We start from the raw sequence: 23,509 nt of genomic DNA on the forward strand, positions 1-23,509 counted from the left end.
TCATGGTGTAACTTAGTTAAACTCTCAACAGACTTGGATAACACTATAAACCAACTAGACCTAGCAGACATCTACAGAACACTCCACCCAGCAACAACAGAGTACACATTTTTTCCAGACACCTGTGGAGCATTCACCATTGTAGACCATATCCTGGAGTGTGAAACAAACCTCAACAAATTGAAATCATACAAAATGTGTTAAGCCATCATGTAATCACACTTGAAATTGGTAACAACAGGAAATTCTCTGTGTACTTAGAAATTAGCCTACTTCCAAATAATTCATGGGTCAAAGAGTAAATCTAAAAGTAAACTAGAAAATACATAGAACTGAGTGAAAATGGAAATGTACATTTGTTGTTCAGTCACTCAGTAGTGTCCAACTCTTTGTGACCCCATGCATGCCAGGCTTCCCTATTCTTCACCATCTCCCAGAGCTTGCTCAAACTCACATCCATTGAGTTGGTGATGCCATCCAACCATCTCATTCTCTGTTGTCCCCTTCTGCTCCTGTCTTCAATCTTCAATAGATGTACATAGCAATATCTATTTCAGGTGGCTAAAACAGTGCTGAGAAGAAAATTTATAGTACTAAATTGATATAGAGGAAAGAGAAAAGACATCTAATCAATTATCTGAGTTCCTATCTCAAAAAACTAGAAAGAGCAAAACAAGCCCAGAGCAGAAGGAAGAAAGTAACAGAGCAGAAATTGAAAACAGGGAAAAAACTTAAAAGCTAGGGGTTTGGGGGGAAAAATTGATAAATCTCTAGCAAGGATAACAAAAATAGAATACAATTCACCAATATCATGAGTGAAATAGAAGTTTCACTACAGATCTGAAAACCACTAACAAAGCAATACTACAAACAACTTTATACTCAGAAATTTGACGACTGGGAACATAGGAAGCAACTCAGTCGAGGGTACATTTTTATGTGCCTACTGGCCATCTGTATGTTGTCTTTGGAAAAATGTCTATTAAAGTCTTCTGCTCAGTTTTCAGTTGGGTTGTTTGGTTTTTTGTTGAGCTGTATGAGCTGTTTATATATTTTGGAGATTAAGCCCTTGTCTGTCGCATCATTTGCAAATACTTTCTCCCATTCTGTAAGTTCTTTTCGTTTTTGTTGTTGGTTTTTTTTTTAAATGGTCTCCTTTGCTATGCCAAATCTTGTTAAGTTTGATTAAATCCCATTTGTTTATTTTCACTTTTATTTCTATTGCCTTGCTAGACTGACCTAAGAAAACATTGATATGATTTATGTCAGAGAATGTTTTGCCGATGTTCCCTTCTAAGAGTTTTATACTATCTTGTCTTAGATTTGTCTTTAAGCCATTTTGAGTTTATTTTTGTGTGTGGTGTGCACAAAAGGGTGCACATCACCCTTTTGAGGATGTGCTCTAACATCTGATCTACGTGCAGCTGTCCGACTTCCCCAGCGCCACTTGCTGAAGAGACTGTCTTTTTCCCATTGTGTATCCTTGCCTCCTTTGTTGAAGAGTAATTGACTGTAGGTGTACGGATTTACTTCTGGGCTCTTTGTTCTCTCTCTTATTTCACAGTCACATGTGGACCTACAATTATATACAAATTTTAATTAAATGAAAACGGAAAATATATGAAGAAGAAGCACTGGGAGGGTGGAGAATGGACAAAGGAAGGAGAGAGCAAGGGAGACAGGAAGAAAGAAATACCACTATTAGGTCCCAACATCATGCTACACAGGTTTCACTTGCATAAGCCTACTTACCCTTCACAATAACCCTTTGAAGTAACATTATACCTCCACTTTTCAGAACTTTCCACCTAGGCCTTTCCAAATCTTTCTTTTATACCTCACTTATTTTTGTAGGAAGGAACTCTTAGAGCAGTGGATCGGGGGAGAGGGGGGGAAGGACACGTTGCAAAGAGAAACCTGCTTCATTTTACAATAATCAGTACTGCTCAGGGGAAAGTTTTCTGACTCAAACTTTTCCTCAGGATCTTCAGCCTCCTTGTTCCTGACTATAGATCAAAGAACTAAGCTGGGCCCCACTCCCACCCCCTATCAACAAACAAAAATTTTAAAGAAAATATAATTAAATATGGAAAGTTTAATATTTTCTTACCTTAACCCTATAGATCCTCCTGTACATCCCTTTTTGGAGAACACTGACCTGTTCCATAGCTTATAATTGCTTGAATTTAACTTAGTGCTCATATTTTAAATATACATTTTTTTTTTTCAGCATTAAAATCCATGACTTGGCAGAATTAAGAGACATGTATGCTATAGTCAGCCTGGATGATGAACATAAAGGTATTGATTTTTCTGAAGCAAGTTGGCGTTTGATCATTTTAGTAAGAGAGTAATGTGTTTGTTAACGTATGGTTTGCATTCATTGTAGGAGGAAGCAAATTTACACCTTTCACTGGAATTCCCTCAAGTAGCCTCTTTATTAGTAATTATGTTGGGTCATACTCCTTGACTGGGCTTCCCAGTTGGCTTGGTGGTAAAGAATCCACCTGCCGTTGCAGGAGGCGCAGATTCAATCCCTGGGTCACGAAGATCCCCTGGAGAAGGAAATGACAACCCACTCCATTACTCTTGCCTGTGAAATCTCATGGACAGAGGAACCTGGCTGGCTACAGTGCATGGGGTCACAAAAGAGTTGGAAATGACTCAGTGACTAAAAACAAAAAAAACTTCTTGACTAGGAGGATGTGAATATACTTTGACTCAAAGATTTCTGTTGTATTTTATCCCAAATCCAGTTGCAAAATCTGAATTCTGATATATTTCCCTTTGAGCCAGTTTTGAATGCATCGGGGCTCATGCTCATAAGCCAATCCATGATGAATCTCCTAGTCTAAATAAAAGCTATGTCCACTATTTTTTTTTAAACTTTGAAGATTTTTATGCCTCTGGTAGCTTAAGTGAAGATATTTAGTGTGCTTGGTTTCTTGTAACAGCATATCTGTTTTAAAATAATCCTTTATGTGCTCCATCATTTCAGGGCTGGGCACCTTGTCCTGGACAGATGATGGCCAGCTGCTGGCACTGTCCACCCAGAGGGGCTCGCTGCACGTGTTCCTGACCAAGCTCCCCATCCTTGGAGATGCCTGCAGCACCAGGATTGCATACCTCACCTCCCTCCTTGAAGTCACCGTAGCCAACCCTGTTGAAGGAGTACAAAAACAGTGTTCTCTTCACTTGTCAATAAAATTAACACAGTGTTGACAGTTGATTCACTACTGCTCCTTTTTTCTGTTATAGGAACTGCCAATCACAGTTTCTGTCGCCGTGGAGCCCAACTTTGTAGCAGTGGGACTTTATCACCTGGCTGTGGGAATGAATAATCGAGCTTGGTTTTATGTCCTTGGCGAGAATGGCAAGTCTAAATCCAGTTGTTTTCTTATCTAACATATAATTTGTTTTTTTGTCTGTCTGTTTGTTTGTTTGTTTGGGAAGCACTAGTAGTTTCTTTTAAGACCAAATCTTTGTTTTTCTTCAGACATCTCTTTCTTAGCTTAAATGGTTTTTTGCGAATCTTCTAAAAATTTTGCATAGTTTTGGGAAAGGTTTTGTTCTTTATCTTTGTTGTGAAGACACTGTGGTATCCTGAGCAGATTGTGTTCTTTAGAATTGGGCCCTGGGTTTAAATTCCCTTCTGCCCCTTTTAGCTGGGTGACTGTAGACAAATTCTTTACCCCTCTGAGCCTTGGTTTCCTCATCTGGAAAATGAAGATTCTTCTACTTGTAAAGGGTTATGAGAAAAATTACATGGAATAAAATATGTGATCTACTTTTGCACCTGTTCTTTCTTAGGCACCTGTTGGTCTGGTAGGTACTTCAGTTTAGTCAGTTCAGTCGTTCAGTCGTGTCCGACTCTTTGCGACCCCAAGAATCACAGCATGCCAGGCCTCCCTGTCCATCACCATCTCCTGGAGTTCACTCAGACTCGCGTCCATCGAGTCCGTGATGCCTTCCAGCCATCTCATCCTCGGTCGTCCCCTTCTCCTCCTGCCCCCAATCCCTCCCAGCATCAGAGTCTTTTCCAATGAGTCAACTCTTCACATGAGGTGTCCAAAGTACTGGAGCTTCAGCTTTAGCATCATTCCTTCCGAAGAAATCCCAGGGCTGATCTCCTTCAGAATGGACTGGTTGGATCTCCTTGCAGTCCAGGGGACCCTCAAGAGTCTTCTCCAACACCACAGTTCAAACGCATCAATTCTTCGGCGCTCAGCCTTCTTCACAGTCCAACTCTCACATCCATACATGACCACAGGAAAAACCATAGCCTTGACTAGACGGACTTTAGTCAGCAAAGTAATGTCTCTGCTTTTGAATATGCTATCTAGGTTGGTCATAACTTTTCTTCCAAGGAGTAAGCGTCTTTTAATTTCATGGCTGCTGTCACCATCTGCAGTGATTTTGGAGCCCAAAAACATAAAGTCTGACACCGTTTCTACTGTTTCCCCATCTGTTTCCCATGAAGTGATGGGACCAGATGCCATGATCTTCGTTTTCTGAATGTTGAGCTTTGAGCCAACTTTTGTGCTCTCCTCTTTCACTTTCATCAAGAGGATCTTTAGCTCCTCTTCACTTTCTGCCATAAGGGTGGTGTCATCTGCATATCTGAGGTTAATGATATTTCTCCCGGCAATCTTGATTCCAGCTTGTGTTTCTTCCAGTCCAGTGTTTCTCATGATGTACTCTGCATATAAGTTAAATAAGCAGGGTGACAACATACAGCCTTGATGTACTCCTTTTCCTATTTGGAACCAGTCTGTTGTTCCATGTCCAGTTCTAACTATTGCTTCCTGACCTGCATACAGATTTCTCAAAAGGCAGGTTAGGTGGTCTGGTATTCCCATCTCTTTCAGAATTTTCCACAGTTTATTGTGATCCACACAGTCAAAGGCTTTGGCATAGTCAAAAAAGCAGAAATAGATGTTTTTCTGGAACTCTCTTGCTTTTTCCATGATCCAGCGGATGTTGGCAATTTGATCTCTGGTTCCTCTGCCTTTTCTAAAACCAGCTTGAACATCAGGGAGTTCATGGTTCACGTATTGCTGAAGTCTGGCTTGGAGAATTTTGAGCATTACTTTACTAGCATGTGAGATGAGTGCAATTGTGCAGTAGTTTGAGCATTCTTTGGCATTGCCTTTCTTTGGGATTGGAATGAAAACTGACCTTTTCCAGTCCTGTGGCCACTGCTGAGTTTTCCAAATTTGCTGGTATATTGAGTGCAGCACTTTCACAGCATCATAAATGTTAATTCCCTACCCCTTCCACTGTATACTTGAATAACCACTGACATCTGAAGGGAGCCTCACTTTTTCTTCTCCTCCTCCTCCTCCTTCTCCTCTTTCCCACAGGAGGTCAGATGTCCCTCAGGAACAGAGCCAGCCTGAGAATTATCCTCAGATGGTCCATGAAGCTTCTTGTCACTAAGGTTTAATTTTTGGTTATTTTGCAAGTGACTTTATTTTTTATTACTTTGTTTCTTGTGAACCACTATGAAATTCCTAAAGGCAAATTTATATGGCAACTAAGATTTTCTTTAGAATGGCTAAAATTAAACTTTCAGGTTCAGAATAGTCTTTCAAAGGCACACATTTAAAACTTATTTGGAGATGATTAGCTTAGATCATTTTGTTTATATTTTATTGTGTTTGTGTTTGTTTTGATTACTACAGGTGTTAAAAAATTGAAAGATGTGGAATATCTGGGGACAGTAGCCAGTGTTTGCCTTTATTCTGACTATGCGTCTGCACTTTTTGAAGGCAAAGTCCAATTACATCTGGTAAGTATTTTTGGTGTCCCATGGCCTGCTTAGGTCAGTGATGACAATGAATAGCCTAGTGTTTTATAATCAAGAACTTTGGTCAAGAAGCAACCATGTACAGACTAGCTAGAAAGCTGTATGTAATAAAGGACTGACAAAACTCTTTTGAGTTTGTCATGAGAGTAACCTCATGAGATTAACCCTCAGTTAACCCTTTAACTCTGTTCCCAAGAAACCCAACAACATTTCAGCTGTGCTGCTCATAACATGGCTTATGTAAAAATGGCCATGTAAAGTGCATCTAGAAGGAACTATAAGTAAGTTATAAAAACTGATGGGAATGCCATAGGTCTGGCTTCCTGGAATTGATTGACCCATGTGTTTGGTCCTGTCACTGGTGGGGATCTTGAAACTATGCTCCATGAGTTGTTCAAGAGATGTTGGCCCTTGAAATATGAGGCTTCTCAACCAGGACACTTCCCACATGTATTTCTTGGCTCTTTACTTCTGGGAAGCCAAAGAGATTAGCTACAAGACAACTGCAGAGGCTACTGCAAAGACTATTACCGTTAAAGAAAGTGAAAGTGTCAGTCGCTCAGTCCTGTCTGACTCTTTGCACCCCCTTGAACTGTAGCCCATCAGGCTCCTCTGTCCATGGAATTCTCCAGACAAGAATTACTGGAGTGGGTAGCCATTCCATTCTCCAGGGGATCTTCCCAACCCAGGGGTCAAACCCAGTCTGCTGCATTGCAGCCAGATTCTTTACTATCTGAGCCACCAGGGAAACTCGTTAAAAGGGATATTTAATTGCCTTGCTGGCAAGCTGGGTTCCTGCCTGATACCTTTCTGAGTAAAGTGGTTTATCTGGTGAGCCTAAATATTTAGTTGAATTTAAGAAAAAGACTCCCATTACTCCCTAGATATTGCAAACCAGATTTTTTCAGTTAAGTCTATGAGCCACTATTATTCTTTGTTTTAGATAGAAAGTGATATGTTGGATGCTCAAGAAGAACGTGAGACGCGACTTTTCCCAGCAGTGGATGATAAGTGCCGTATTTTATGTCATGCCTTAACTGGTGATTTCCTCATCTATGGTACAGATGTACGTGTTGTCTTCTGTAATATAGAACATGGGAAAATTTCTCATTTTTACCTTGTAATTTATTATATACGTGTGTGTATATATATGTTATATAGATATTATATGCACATACATGCATATATGCTCAGTTACTCACTTGTGTCCAACTCTTTGCAACCCCATGGACTGTAGTTTTCTTCTGTCTTTGGGATTATCCAGGCAAGAATACTGGAGTGGGTTGCCATTTCCCCCTCCAGGGGCTCTTCCCAAACCAGGAATCAAATCCACGCCTCCTGCATTGGCAGGCAGAATCTTTACCACTGAGCCGCCTGGGAAGCATTATATGTGCAAAAAATTATTATATATGAATCTTTACCACTGAGCCACCTGGGAAGCATTATATGTGCAAAAAATTATTATATATGTATGTAGAGCACTTTGGTGTGATTTGCTATTATCAAGTGCTTTTGTAACTATAAGCAACTTTGATGGCACAATGAAAAGGACAGACTTTGGAGTCTGGACAACCTGGGCTCAAATACTAGTCCTCTTACTTGCTGCTTGACACTTCCAGTCTCATTTTCCTTATCTTGATGCTTTCAGGATTTAATTTGATGACAAATGTAAGACACCTCATTCAACTTTAGCTATCCAATGCCTACATTTAGCAGGCATTTAATTAAAATTAATTGAATATTGAGAATCCCACTTCAACCTTTTGGTCATTTGAACCATCAACACCCTGTACTCTTAGATGTTACATTAGCCACATATACATAAAGCATAGTTTAGTAATAACATTTATATTTGTAAAAACTTTTAAAGATTTTTCAAAGCATATCATACCTGTTACCTTGCTTAGCCTCTAGAAGAATTGACTAAATTGGTTTAAAAAAAAAGGCATTGTTTCCACATTTGTTGCTATTGTTCAGTTGCTCAGCAATGTCTGACTCCCCCATGGACTGCAGCACACCAGGCTTCCCTGTCCTTCATTAGAAAGACAGTTAATCACTGTTTCAAAGGTTCTGTTTTCTCACATTGTTTTTTTAAAAGAGCATATTTAAAAACATGCTTATTGCCAGAAGAGAGACTTTTTAAATTTAAATTTGACCCAAAATCGGTTTTTGAGCTTATACACACGAGTAAGGTAGGTCTCATGTATCAGATAAAGTGGTGGTGATATGGTAAATAAGTAGTAAATAAATTAATAGTACATTTGTATAACACACAACAATTTATAAAGCCCTGATCTCACTTATTTTATCTCATTAACTCTATAAAATAAGCAGGGAAGCTATATGTGTGTGTGTGTGTGTGTGTGTGTGTGTGTGTGTGTATATATGTTTATATATGCTTATCTTTTTCACTCTCCTCTTTCACTTTCATCAAGAGGCTTCTGAGTTCCTCTTCACTTTCTGCCATAAGGGTGGTGTCATCTGCATAATGAGGTTATTGATATTTCTCCCAGTAATCTTGATTCCAGCTTGTGCTTCTTCCAGCCCAGCGTTTTTCATGATGTACTCTGCATATAAGTTAAATAAGCAGGGTGACAATATACAGCCTTGATGTACTCCTTTTCCTATTTGGAACCAATCTGTTGTTCCATGTCCAGTTCTAACTGTTGCTTCCTGACCTGCATACAGATTTCTCAAGAGGCAGGTTAGGTGGTCTGGTATTCCCATCTCTTTCAGAATTTTCCAGTTGATTGTGATCCACACAGTCAAAGGCTTTGGCATAGTCAAGAAAGCAGAAATAGATGTTTTTCTGGAACTCTCTTGTGAACACACTTCCTGTGAATTACGTTTTCTAATCTGCCAGTTGGAAACAGCCACTGTTTCCAGTTCTCTGTGAGTGCCAGTCACTGTTTCCTCTAATGCCTTTGGATGGTTCTTCTCCCTGGCTTTGACAATTTTCTAAGTGTGCAGTGATCAGTACTCTGCTGAAGACTCAGGGTGGACCCTCTGAAGATCTTCAGTGCTCTCTCAGTGCATCTCTCTCCTCTCTGGTGTTATACGCTGCAAGTCTAGCCACCTCCCTTCTGCCCCACTGGATCCTCAGCTCAGTCTCCGCAGCTCAGGGAGTCGCGCTCCACGGGCATGTTCCCCCGCTTTGCCATGGCTTGAAGACTCTCCCAAGGCAAAAACTGGAGCAATCACAGGACTTAGCTTGTTTCCCATCTCCAAGAGACCCTTATCCTATGTTGCCTTATTCCAGTATCTTGAAAATCATATTTCATGTATTTTGTCTGTTATTTTTGGTTCTTTTGGGTGGGCAAATTAAGTCCAGTCACACCATCTTGGCCTGAATAGAAATGTCAGATGTTAACATGTGTTTTTATTTTAATTAAACTTTCTATTTTGGGATCATCGTAGACTCACCTGCAGGTATAAGAAACAATACAGAGAAATCCTATAAATCCTTTTCCTGGTTTCTCCCAATGGTAACATTATATTACATATCACAACCAAGGTATTGATATTAACAGGCAAGATATAGAACAATTCTGTCTCCACCAGGATCCTTCATGTTGCATTTATCTCCACACCCACTTTCTTCTTGCCTCTACCTTAATCCCTGATAACAATCTGGCTTTTCTAGTCTATTCCAGTGGTCTGTGTGTCTGTCCCTCCACTGTAACTATTAAAAAAAAAAAAAAAAAGACTAATTTTCCCATTTTTTTTCACAACTGTTTTACCTATTCTAGTTCCTTTGCAGGGCCATGTAAATTTTAGAATAATCTTGTCTGTATCTACAAAAAAATCTTGTCTATCAGTTCAGGAGAAATAACATCTTTATTCTGACACCAATCCATGAACACAGTATACCTCTCCATTTATTTAAATATTCTTGGATTCTTTCATTAGTGATTTTTAGTTTTTAACACACAAGTCCTATGCATGCTTTGTTAAATTCACACCTAAGTATTTCATTTTTTTTTGAGTGAGTTTAAATGGTATATTTTTAAATTTTGATGTCTACGTGTTCATTGTTGTTAGAGAACTATGACTGTATCTTGTGGGTTTTTGTTTATTTTAAACTTAATTTTCTAATTTGTTAACAGCAAAAATATTTTAAGTAATATGACTTGAAAGTTACTTTAACCAATAAGAGTATTTCTTACAAGTGGAAAATCTGAAAATCAGTTAAGCCTTAATATGACTAAGGATGTTAGAACTAATAATAGACTGTTGACTCAGATGTACATACTCATTTAACTTACTTTCTTGGATCTATACTTTGCTTATATAGTAAATATTATTTTTAGACTCTTCCTTGATCAAAAATATGACTTATTTTTTTCAAATTAGGAAATAGCTTAACATAAATGCTGAGAAGTCAGTATTTTCTTGACAATCTTTCATTTCTATGACTGGATTTTTTTAGACTGGTGTTATTCAGTATTTCTACATTGAAGACTGGCAGTTTGTTAATGATTATCGACATCCCGTCAGTGTGAAAAAGATTTTTCCTGACCCAAATGGGACCAGATTAGTTTTCATTGATGAAAAAAGTGATGGATATGTCTACTGTCCAGTAAGTCTAGAAAAGTTTTCAAATAGTTATTTTTTAAAATGGCAACATATGAAAAAAGTGTTTTTAAAATATATTTTGTATATAAGATCACTTTCTCTTAATGTGGAGAATTATGGTACTTTGTTATTATGTTTGTGGTATATTTGTGATTTGTTTTCACGACTTTTCATCTATAAAACTTTTTACATTATTTGTAATTTTTAAGTGTTAAAAACTCTTAGACTTTTTAATGGAAAGAACAGTTCTTATTCTGTATCATTTTAACCTTATTTATGGCACAGTACTACAGTGTATCTTCAGATAACATGAGTTTTCTCCTTGGAAATGCAATAGCTTCAGAGAGCAAGGACTGTTCCTGGTCCTTTCTGCCCGCCTCAGTTGATTTTCCTCTTCTCTTAAAGATCCTGAACACTAAGGAAAGATTCTTTTTTAATCAGGTGATTTAAAAACAGATGAATCCATTTTTAGACATTTTTTATTGTTGTTCAGTCATTCAGTTGTGTCTGATTCTTTGCGATCCCATGGATTGCAGCATACCAGGCTTCCCAGTCCTTGACTATCTCATGTCCAAGATAAAGGAAGCTTTTATCTTGGAGGAGTTTGCTCAGAGTCATGTCCTTTGAGTTGGTGATGCCATCCAGCCATCTCATCCTCATGTCACTCTCTTCTGCTCCTGCCTCCACTCTTTCCCAGCATCAGGGTGTTTTCCAATGAGTCAGTTCTTCACATCAGGTGGCCAAAGTGTTGGAGCTTCAGCGTCAGTCTTCCAGTGAATAGTCAGGGTTGATTAAGATTTTTAGATTTAGTTACTCTTATTTTTAAACATCCTTAACTTTTACAAGGCTTAATTTAGAAAAAAGGAAGTATTGTGGTTTTATCACACTTACTATACTTGGATTTTTTTTTTAATATCCAGTTAGTATATTTTTGTTCATAGTTCACACAGCCTACAGCTGTGCTTGGACTGAACCTTAGTAACTGTTCCCAGGTGTCTTAGCTTTACCACAGTGAAGACACATTCCCTGAAGATAGCTCTCACTTCACGACATACTCTCCTAGATAGTAAAACTTCCTTCCTCCCTTTTTCTTTTTCTCTTCTCTTTATTTCTTTTCTTTTCTGTCTTTGACAAATGTGTAACAGGTTTCACCAGAAGTGCCTGGATTATTTATTCAAAATTCCTAATATTCTAGTTCTTTCCAACCCATTTCTCAGTTGCAAAATAAATGAGGAAAAATGACCTGGATGTAAAGATGACCTTGAGTTCCCCCTGCTTAATAAGGAAATTCAATCTTGTAGAGATTTCCTTTCAGGATATATATATAAACCTATCTGCCTGAGTTGATAGGAATATATGGGTTGATTTTTTTTTAATAGCTTATATTACTCTAATTACAGTTTGTTGGAATACATTGTTGGAATGCATGTTTTTAAATAAAATGTATCAAGTGGAATTTATTTAGACCTCAAATCATGTATGAATTATTTGTTTCTTCTCTAGTTGGAGCATTTCTGTACCCAATATTACTGAAAATTTTCTAAGCACAAGTGTGTTCATAGTTAATATTTCTGTTATCATTCTGAGCAACTTCAACTTTTTTTCTTAACCTGAAGTTTTGTGTCCAGACTTGTAGTTTTTCCTGCAAATTCACCAAATTTTAGATAAAACCCTTGACTTTGCATGTAACTACAGTTTTTTTTAAAGCCATGCTTAGTATAGAAAGGGGAAAAGAAACTTTTCTTCATTTATCTTGGGATGTTGATGAGTTGAATACGAGTTGGTAAGCTTTACCAGCTAAGACTGCAGACAAGCTCCATCCTACAAAGGCAAATTGTAATGGTTTAAGTGCAGATTTGGGTAAAATCTGTAAATCCTTAATTTTTAGGTTAATGATGCTACCTATGAGATTCCAGATTTTTCGCCAACCATTAAAGGTGTTCTTTGGGAAAACTGGCCAATGGATAAAGGTGTATTTATCGCCTATGATGACGATAAGGTATACACGTATGTCTTTCACAAGGACACTATCCAAGGTACTTAATCACTTTTTTGTATGTTTGTTGAGAATTACATTTCCATTGCACTAAAATTAAAACATTCTTTTTTTAATGTGTGTATTAGTTTTCAACATTAAGGTGTCTGTTTTATAATATAGGATCCAAGGTCATTCTGGCTGGTGGCACCAAAGTTCCTTTCTCTCATAAACCTTTGCTGTTATATAATGGAGAGCTGACCTGCCAGACCCAGAGTGGAAAAATAAACAACATCTACCTTAGCACTCACCGCTTCCTCGACACTTTAAAAGACGTGGGGCCTCATGAACTGAGGCAGGTGCTGACACAGACTTTAATGCTAAAAAGGTATGGCTTAAACACTTCTTGTGGAGCTTCTCATTTCCTTTTGTGATTTTAAAGGTCAAATCTTGTGAAAATAGATGGAAAGGAATTCCCTGGCCATCCAGTGCTTAATAAGACTATACTCTTCCAATGCAGGGAGCACAGGTTCGATCACTGGTTGGGAAACTAAGGTCGCACATGCCACACAGCATGACCAAAAAAAAAAAAGATGGAGATAATAGGATTTACCTCATTTACTTCACGGGATTATCATGAAGCTCAGATATGATCGATTTGAGAATATATGTAAATTCTAAAGGAAGGGATTTTGTACTATGGGAAAAGCCCATCAGAACAAAAAGGGTTTCTAATCTCCCAAATAGCACAGTTATTGTGAAATTCTAATAAATGTAATTATTTCAACACTCCCTTAATTTCATCATAACAAAGTTTGATTTTATCTTACTTGAGATTTTTTTTACCCTGCTTTTTCCTCTCACCTCTTAGGACCACAGTGAATTCCTCTGTGTAAATGTTGCTCTTCCTCAGGGTCCCTTGGGCTCCTTTCTTCTCTTTTCACTCTAATTATTCTTCCAGAGTGAATCTCCTCAAGTGAGTGAAGTCGCTCAGTCATGTCCGACTCTTTGTGACCCCATGGGCTGTAGCCCACCAGGCTCCTCCTTCCATGGGATTCTCCAGGCAAGAGTACTGGAGTGGGTTGCCATTTCCTTCTCCAGGGGATCTTCCCAACCCAGAGATCGAACCTGGGTCTCCTGCATTGTAGGTGGACGCTTTACTTTCTGAGCTATCCCTGCTTTTTCCTCTCACCTCTTAGGGTGACTGTGAATTCCTCTGTGTAAATGTTGCTCTTCCTCAGGGTCCCTTGGGCTCCTTTCTTATCTTCTCACTCTAATTATTCTTCCAGAATGAATCTCCTCAAAGGTGGTTTCAATACCTTATATATGAGATTAACTCCAGAATATGCATCCTTGACTTAAACCTGTATCACCACTGCCTCCCAGTCCTGTGTAGCTGGGAGTCCACGAGTTCCTCAAACTTGCGTCATCATCTTTCCCAGCCTCCTTTTCTCCCCCTGCCCAAATCATGTTGTGCACATACCCTACAGCGCACACCCACACCCACGCATACACACCCACGCATGCATACACACCCACACACCCCCAGGTCTTTTTCTCCTCCACTATTCCCCCACCTTAACTCAGGCCTTCCAATGGAGTAATGGGTAGCAGAGCGACTCTGACGGCTCTCTCTCCAGGTAGCCTCAAGACAATCTATTCTCCACACACTTTGGAAAATGAGTCTGATCCTCAGTGACTTCCCACTGGCTTTAGGAAGAGACCCCTATTTCTTGGGGACCTCAGCCTGACATGCTCAGCTCTTGCTGATGTAATACCAGCCTCTCCTGCCCCGACTCCTCCAGTGCTCTCTGTCTACTGACTGCTTGAATTCAATAATGTTTCGTGATTTCCTGCCTTGGCATGTGCTGCTTTCACATCTCAGGCTGCCCTTTCCTGTCTGTGTAGGTAGTAACGCCTCATTCTCCACCATTCAGCAGGGCCCTCTCCTCCAGGAAGCCTTCCCTGAAGCCCCTGACCACTGGCAGTGTAGATTGAGGCCTTTCTCATGTGTTGCCTCAGAGCCAGGATCTGGTGTGCAGAGTGGTTTAGAGCACATTGTCTCTTACCACTAGGCTGGTTTTTTAAGGCCTCTAAGCCTCACTTTCCTCCTTTATAAAGAAGAAATAATAATAAAATATAGGGAATAGGGTTGTTAGGGTGATCCAGCAAGATAATTTATGCAACGCACTAAGCACAAAGATGCACATACTGTAGGCACTCTGGTATCTCTGCCATGCTATGTCATAGTCCTCTGTTTACTCACCTGTCTCTTCTGCCTTCCCCAAGTGTGACCACCTAAGGACAGTGACTACATTTGATCCTTACATCTTGGTTCCATGCACAGATCCTGGCACATAGCAGTGCTCAGTGTGTGTGTGTTGGGTGGAAACTAGATTGATGACTAGATGGAGAGGATGACATATTCATTAATATAGGAGTCCCACAAAAAGTCTCATTGACATTTGTGGTTAAGTTTTAAACCAGAAGTCAGTAAGCTTTTTCTGTTATGGTCAAAATGGTATTTCAGGCTTTAAGGGCTATAGGGTCCATCACAACTACCCAGGTTGGTTGCTGGAGTGAGAGCAGCCCAGACAGGCCATAAAGGGTAGGCGGGCTGGTGGCTGTCTTCCACTCACACTTTATTTCCCAAAGCAGGAAGCTGCAGGCCATAGTGGGCTGACCTATTTAGTTACTGATGAGGGAGGGTGGTTACACAGCATAGACTCAGATTAATTCAATAAATTCAGGAAAAAACATCTATACAAAAAAGGAAGAAAAGTTTATGTAGTTCTTTTATAACTTGGAAATGATTAAAGGTTGAAAAATGTTTTTGCAAAATTTATCTAAGGCATAACATTAAATTACATACAGTCTAAAAACTGCCTAGTAGGAAACAAATAGAGCTCCTTGATTATGCTTATATATTCAAATGCCAGGTTTTCTGATGCCTGGGAACTGTGCAAGATTCTCAATGATCAGGCTGCCTGGAATGAACTGGCCAGAGCCTGTCTACACCACATGGAAGTGGAGTTTGCAATCCGTGTTTATCGGACTATTGGAAACGTTGGCATGGTGATGTCCTTGGAACAAATAAAGGTAAACAGCATCTTATGGGAATTATCAGATTAGCATTTAAATGATACTGAGTCAAGCATTTAAATTTCTGCAGTTAGTCTTACCTAGCTCAAAAACTGATAGATACTACCACTTCTTCCTAAGCGCAGTCCTTAAATAAAAATTAAACCCTTGAGTTTCTTCTCATTAAAACTGATTTTATCTATAGGGAATAGAGGACTACAGTCTTCTGGCAGGACATCTTGCCATGTTCAGCAATGACTTCAACCTGGCTCAGGACCTGTACCTGGCATCCAGCTGCCCTGTTGCCGCCCTTGAGGTAAGGCAGCAGATGAGGGAAAGAACGCGCAAAGAGGCTCTGACCTCTTTTAAAGAGTTAACATCTCTCAGCACCAGGCACCACATGCCTTCCCCCTCCTTGAACTCAGACTTCAGCTTTAAGAACCCCTGAGTATTCATTAACCTTAGAAGTATTTTCACTCTGTGTTCTGTGGAGCAGTAAAAGGCATGTATTGTAACATTACCAAATAATTTAGAGTCAGAGCGTATCCAAAGAGAACAGATTCTGTAACTTACAAAAACACATACAAATGAAAACAGACATCATTTATTGAGTGCTTACGTTTACCAGGTACTTTTCTAAGTGTTGACATAAATATTTTAATTCATTCAACCCTCACAACACTCCTGTGAGATAATACTATTATTTTCTCTATTTTCCAAATGGGAAACCTGAGGCACATTTATCATTTACTGTGTGACATTCTCTTGTGTGTGAAGAGGGGTAGGCTAAGGCTTGTGTATCATCACTAGTTCCCCAGAGGTGAGCATTACGAGGGAAGGACCAGAACAGAATGAAGGACCCAGGGCCGCACGAGGTAGGAGAGCACTGTGGCTGTGTGTAGAAGAGCAGTTACGAATGTGGCCTTTAGAGCTGGGTTTCAGATCCCACCTCTGTGTGCCCTTGGACAAGTTATTCCATGTCTCAGTGCCCTAGATCCCATTTAAAGGAGGGATAATAATATGTAGCCCATAGGGTTGCCGTAAAGATGTAAGAATGAGATTAGATCTTTGGGAACGGCGCCAGATTGACTGTAAAGACACAGATGGTGGCTGTCATCACTAACATTGTTCCACCTCGGCCAACATTTCCACAGCCACATAGAGAAAGCATATTTGCTATTGATTTCACAACTTCTCTTTTTCAAATTGTTCTATAGCAAATTTCATTTTTAAATTTTAAGTGAACTGAATGTTAAGAAAAAAATTAGATGGTTTTCCAGTGTTATTGGCTTCCCAGGTGGCATTAGTGGTAAACAACCCGCCTGCCAATACAGCAGATGAAAGAGATGTGGGTCTGATCCTTGGGTCAGGAAGATCCCCTGGAGTGGGAAGTGGCAACCCACTCCAGTATTCATGCATGGAGAATCCCATGGACAAAGCGGCCTGGTGGGGTACAGTCCATGGGCTTGCAAAGAATCAGACGTGACTGAAGCGACTTAGCGCGCTTGCACTCACAGTATTATTTGAGAGGACTGGGGACACCCTGAGAAATTTTCAGATCTTGGATTGGTATGTGCTGGAGTAGGAACAGGGCTTCCCTGGGTGAGGGCAGAGATGTCATCCTCGCTCTTCCGCGTTAGCTGTGGACACTTGTCACGTGCTCCTGGCTTCGTAAAGGATTTAAGCTGATGGCTTCACAGTGGGAAGCGGTGACTGCACTCCATTGTTCCTTTAACCGCACTTTGAAGGCTGACAGGTTAGCTAAGTAAAAACTTGGGAGGCAAAGTCCTACTGCTCAGCCCTGCCGCACACTAACAGTGAGACTGTGTGTGCAAAACTAGCCTCTCTTTGCCTCAGTTCTGGATCCCTAAAATGGGCACAGGAACAGCTCATTATAAAAGGCCTAGTTGTGGAAAGTAAATAGGCTAATGTCTTAGAGTAGAAGATATCACTTGCAAAATGTTAGCCATTGTTAATTCTGTACAAAGGGTGAATAAAGTGAGGAATGAACTCCAGAAGATTAATGGTTTACTCTTTTATGGTTAGTTTTTTATTACTATTTATTTTAAATGAAACAAAGATGAATATTTTAATGATAAAAGGAACAATTCACAAAGAAGATATCATAAACCATTAGACGCTTAACAACAAAGAAACAAAAGACATAAAGCAAAAATCAGAAGAAATAAAAGGGAAAAGAAGCAATATATAATCATAGTGAGACATTAACATTTCTCTGAGACCATTTTATCAAGTGCAGAAAGAATAGGAGCATCTTGAATGATGTCATTAATTTAAATATAATAGATTTATATTTAATTAATTTATGTTAATCATATCCTGTGTGCTTGTATGCTAAGTCACTGCAGTCATGTCCATCTCTTTGTGACCCACTGGACTGCACCCACCAGGCTCCTCTGTCCATGGGATTCTCCAGGCAAGAATACTGGAGTGGGTTGTTATGCCCTCCTGCAGGGGATCTTCCAGACCCAGGGGTCGAACCCACATCTCTTATATCTCCTGCATTGGCAGGTGGGTTCTTTACTACTAGTGCTACCTGGGAAGTCCTAATGATATCCTACACAAATAAATTTAAAATTTTGTATCTCATATGTTATTAGACGTCCATAGGACATTTAGAAAAACTGAATTTCAAAAAGTAGAATTCTTTTTTGTGCCTGTGATTCAGTTATACATATACACATTACTTCTGAAATTATTTTCCAGTAGAGGTTATTACATCATTCTGTTCCCTGTGCTATACGGTAAACCTTTGTTGCTTGTTGCATATCTGTTTTTTTTAATTTGGAAATCTAGCATTCTATTCATACTAAGAAAAACAAGTGGAATCAAAATGTCATTAATTCTTTAGTTAGGCAAAAATTCATAAGTTTTTAAATATATATATATGTTTACAAAAGCTTTTCTACTATTCTTGATAAAGACTTGAGAAAGAACATCCAAAAAAAGAAAAGGTGGAAAATTGGAAAGCATAAACAAAATGAAATGGGAGCACTGAATATGAAATAGAAAGAAATAATGAAACAAAACAGATAAAAATGAAAGATCCTCATATAGTCCAGGTGTTTTTATTTTTATTTTTTATTTATTTTTAATTAATTACTTTATTTCGCTTTACAATATTGTATTGGTTTTGCCATATATTCACTTGAATCTGCCATCAGTGTACATATGTTCCCCATCCTGAACCCCCCTCCCACCTCCCTCCCCATCCCATCCCTCTGGGTCATCCCAGTGCACCATCCCCGAGCACCCTGTATCATGCATCAAACCTGGACTGGCAATTCGTTTCACATATGATATTATACATGTTTCAGTGGCATTCTCCCATAACATGGCTGTTCATTAGAAACTGGAGCTCTAGCAAAAAAAAAAAAAAGCAAACCCTGGGCATTTGTATTTGTCTTTTTCAAAAAAATTCCAAGATAATTCTGATATGCGTATGAATTTTAAAAAGCGATTACAGGTTTTTCTATTAAATGGTAGTTTTGGTGATACAGAATTCTATAATTTTTCTGTTGACCAATCATAATACAATGGTATTAAGTGAGTAATAGTTACATAATCACAATAGTAAAAAGATGTTTCTCAGTTTTTGCAATCAATAGCCAGACAAAAAATGAAAGATAATTACAATTTCAAGCCATAATGGGAACATGATTAACCTAACAGTATAAAATAATTACATACAATTTTGGAATTGTGAAATTGTGCCCCAGACACAGATAAAAGACCTCAGGAGTCAGAGAGAGAGACATGTTCACATTTTATTTATGTTTGCTACTCTTCATCTCATGATACAGGTTCAGATTTTCTCAGAAAATAAGATTGATTCCTATAGTAAAGTATTTCTCAACTTTTTCTTTATCATCTCCCCTCTGAGAAGAAATACTAATTTTAATTTAGTTGATTGAATTAATTTTAATTCAATTTAATTTTTTCCTAGTGAAAGTGAAGTCACTCAGTCATGTCTGACTCTTTGCGACCCCATGGACTGTAGCCTACCAGGCTTCTCTATCCATGGGATTCTCCAGGCAAGAATACTGGAGTGGGTTACCATTTCCTTCTCCAGGGGATCTTCCCAACCCAGGGATCAAACCCAGGTCTCCCGCATTGGAGGCAGACACTTTAACCTCTGAGCCACCAGGGAAGCCCTTTTCCTATTGAGACAAATTAAATACTAAAGAGAATAAGATTTTGTTTAGGATTGAGTTTTGGAGGGCCATGAACCATTGTAATAGCCACGGGCCCTGGAAGGCACAGGCTCAGTAGTTGTGGCACACCACTTAGAATCTTCCTGGACCAAACCCATGTCCCCTGCATTGGCAGTGGTCCATTGAGCCACCAGGGAATGTAATCACTTTTATTAAAACCAGCACTATATGGTAACTGTGCAGAATAATTTGCTATTTGAAATTAATATCTTTCTCTTTCTAATAGATGAGAAGGGATTTGCAGCACTGGGACAGTGCTCTGCAGCTGGCAAAACGTTTAGCCCCAGACCAAATACCGTTTATATCAAAAGAATATGCTGTTCAGCTTGAATTCACGTAAGTCCTCATCTTCATATGTTTCAGTCAGTATCTAATTATTGAATATCTTCAGTTCTAAACTGCTATTCATTATAAGGCCATTGATTTAATAATTAAATCCATGGGTTTAATAGTGGCTTCTTAGGTAGAAAAAAACTATATTAATTATACATCCAAAAATGTTTTATTTTAACTAATGATGTCTTATCCGTGTATCTATCCACTCCCTTTCGGCATCAAAATCTCAGTTTGGGTCTAAGTCTTTTCCATATTTAGAATTGTTTTGAATTGAGAAATATTGTTTTGAAACACATTTGGCCAACAACAGTTACACATAGTGTCAAGGTGACTCTGCTTTTCTTAATTTACGATCATGACCTTGACCTCTTTGAACACTTTGAGGATTTGCAGTGTGAATTCAAGGCCTGGTGAAAGATACAGGCTTTGTTCTACAACTCTATTTGCTTCAACTTGTACTTCTGCTTTTTAAGATTGAATTGCACACGGATAAAAATTCATCAGTTCATGTTGCAAATCAAGCCAGAAGCTTTTCAAGGTGAAGCCGCAGTGCTTGAGTAATAAGCCCTGCTGATGCATGATGAATATGCTTCACAGATCTCGCCTGCCTTTGAAAATACCATAATCTGTTCTGAGAGATTTAGAAATTTCTAGTGTTCTTAATTGCTGCTGCTGCTAAGTTGCTTCAGTTGTGTCTGACTCTGTGTGACCCTATAGACTGCAGCCCACCAGGCTCCCCCGTCCCTGGGATTCTCCAGGCAAGAATACTGGAGTGGGTTGCCATTTCCTTCTCCAGTGCATGAAAGTGAAAAACGAAAGTGTAGTCACTCAGTCGTGTCTGACTCTTAGCGACCTCATGGACTGCAGCCTACCAGGCTCCTCCGTCCATGGAATTTTCCAGGCATGAGTACTGGAGTGGGTTGCCATTGCCTTCTCCGTCTTAATTGCTAGACAGTGTTAACTGTCAGTAGTCTTAATTGACAGACTATACTTTTTTACTTCAGTCCTGCCTAAAAGCGTAATTTTAGAGGGATTTCAGGATCCAATTTTAGACTCGCATTCAGCTGTGGTTAATGTCACTAATGCAGATGCCTGCAGAGACAAGAACTGAATCATTTATTGACAGATACAAGTTTGCAAGTATATGTAGTTGCAATGACAACTACATCATAACTGGACAGTTTATTATAGGATATATTCCATTTTCAAAAATTATAAAATGGGAAAAACACTGCTTCTTGAACAAAGAAAATATGGTTCTAACATTAAAAATCATGTTTATGTAGTTCCATTTTATTTTCATATAGACTTTATAGTCATTGAGAATATTGACAGATAATAGTTGTAGAAATTACTCCATCAAAAAGTACTCTTTCATTTTTTTTTAACTTTATTTATTTTTTTAAATTTATTTTTAATTATTTTTTTAATTTTAAAATCTTTAATTCTTACATGTGTTCCCAAACATGAAACCCCCTCCCACATTTCTAACCAGGATACCTTATTTAAAAGTTCCCATTTTGCAAATAAAAGCTTTTTGGAGATTTTATTTCTTCCTAGTCAATCTTAATCTGCCCCTTAGAGTTAATCCAATATGTTGAAAAGAACAAACAGGAATCTTAGTGCATAACTCGAGAGAGGAGGCCCAGTGCCCTGGCCCTGCATCTCTGTCCTGTGAATGACTGGGGCTGAGAGTAAAGAGAAGAGGGTCACTGCACTGGGAGATGACCCACCCTCCCCGGTCAGAGCACAAGCACTTGAGGAAGCTCTGGAACTATCCAGAAAACTTCCCTTGTTCCTCCTTTCAGGAGAATCAAAGTCTTTGTAGCAAACCCTCGAAAACTGTCTCATCATAGTCAGGTGAGCTGAGCCAGTTGAAAGTCTGATGTTATTGATACTTTTTTAACCGTTTTTGCTCAACATGTGACTGGGAAGTCACCAGTTTCCATAGTTTTCACTGTTTCTATGCTGACCCCTGGGTCCTGATCTAGGTATGCACCCCAACACCCAAATCAGGAGACTTATTCTTGTGATAATCATAACTAGTTAGGTATAGGTCATCACTGTCCAGTACCCCAGTGGCTACCAGGTGCTGATTTTTAAAAAAATATTTATTTGTTTGGCTGCACCAGGTCTTATTTGTGGCATGTGACCTCTTAGTTATGGCATGTGGGATCTAGTTTCCTGACCAGGGAGGGATTGCACCCAGGACCCTTGCATTGAGAGTGTGATGTCTTAGCCACTGGACCACCAGAGGAGTCCCACCAGCTGCTGAGTTTGATTCTAAGGCCCTGGGCCTCTGCTCAGTCCCAACAGTCTTTTTTATTCCACATCCAAGACATTGATTAGATCAAAGAAGGACCCATCTGACATCTGTGGGAAGGATTAGCTCTCCAGTCTGACATTAGAATCATGAGCTAGGGCCACATGAGAGTTCCAAAATAAATAACATGAACTAAAATACCATAAAAAAAAAAGTAAGGGTTCCCAAGTCTCAGTTTCAGTTCAGTTCGGTCGCTCAGTCGTGTCCGACTCTTTGCAACCCCATGAATCGCAGCATGCCAGGCCTCCCTGTCCATCACCAACTCCTGGAATTCACTCAGACTCATGTCCATCGAGTCGGTGATGCCATCCAGCCATCTCATCCTCTGTCACCCCCTTTTCCTCCTGCCCCCAATCCCTCTCAGCATCAGAGTCTTTTCCAGTGAGTCAACTCTTCACATGAGGTGGCCAAAGTACTAGAGTTTCAGCTTCAGCATCATTCCTTCCAAAAGAAATCCCAGGGCTCATCTCCTCTAGCATCTCTTAATTGGGCTTGCTCAAGGGAAACCTCAGGTTCCTGAAGGAGGAACCATCAAGAGACATCTCTATCTGTGTTGATGTAATTGGGTCCAAATATTGGAAATTCCTGGGCTTCCTGGGTAGTTCAGCTGGTAAAGAATCCACCTGCAATGCAGGAGACCCTGGTTGGATTCCTGGATCGGGAAGATCTCCTGGAGAAGAGATAGGCTACCCATTTCAGTATTTGGGGCTTCCCTGGTGGCTCAGATGGTAAAGAATCCGCCTGCAGTGCGGGAGACCTGGGTTCAATCACTGGGTTGGGAAGATCCCCTGGAGAGTACATGGCAACCCACTCCAGTATTCTTGCCTGGAGAATCCCCATGGACAGAGGGGCCTGGTGGGCTACAGTTCATAGGGTTACAAAGAGTCGGACATGACTAAGCATAGCACAGCAGCATTAGAAACTCCCACGTAGGAACACTGCTGACTGTGAAGCTCTGGGCTGTCCAACAAATTCCTTGTAACCAACAGATGAGGAAATTGAGTGAAGCTGAGGGAGGTTGACTGGTCTAAGCTGATTTTTCAGAGCTGATTAATTTATTCTGGAGGAGATGGTTTCTTAAAGGACAATGGATCTCCAGATGGATACTAAGCAATCACTGATTCATTCTGTTCCAAGCAGTAAGAATGAACTGAGGTAATAAATATGGCTTCTAG

At 39.5% G+C, this 23,509-nt stretch overlaps 1 protein-coding gene across 1 annotated transcript in view; it reads left to right on the forward strand.

The window, feature by feature from the left end:
• WDR19 (WD repeat domain 19) overlaps positions 1 to 23,509 on the forward strand; it is a 78,212-nt gene that overhangs the window by 18,905 nt on the left and 35,798 nt on the right. The window contains exons 9-19 of the mRNA XM_068975170.1: positions 2,231 to 2,301; positions 2,999 to 3,171; positions 3,259 to 3,373; positions 5,685 to 5,791; positions 6,753 to 6,875; positions 10,239 to 10,388; positions 12,273 to 12,420; positions 12,543 to 12,747; positions 15,299 to 15,458; positions 15,646 to 15,756; positions 19,902 to 20,011. Coding sequence (XP_068831271.1) covers positions 2,231 to 2,301; positions 2,999 to 3,171; positions 3,259 to 3,373; positions 5,685 to 5,791; positions 6,753 to 6,875; positions 10,239 to 10,388; positions 12,273 to 12,420; positions 12,543 to 12,747; positions 15,299 to 15,458; positions 15,646 to 15,756; positions 19,902 to 20,011 — 1,473 coding nt within the window. The remainder of the gene's footprint in view (positions 1 to 2,230; positions 2,302 to 2,998; positions 3,172 to 3,258; positions 3,374 to 5,684; positions 5,792 to 6,752; positions 6,876 to 10,238; positions 10,389 to 12,272; positions 12,421 to 12,542; positions 12,748 to 15,298; positions 15,459 to 15,645; positions 15,757 to 19,901; positions 20,012 to 23,509) is intronic.

Source organism: Capricornis sumatraensis, chromosome 7 (assembly GCF_032405125.1).
Source record: "Capricornis sumatraensis isolate serow.1 chromosome 7, serow.2, whole genome shotgun sequence".
NCBI lineage: Eukaryota > Metazoa > Chordata > Mammalia > Artiodactyla > Bovidae > Capricornis > Capricornis sumatraensis.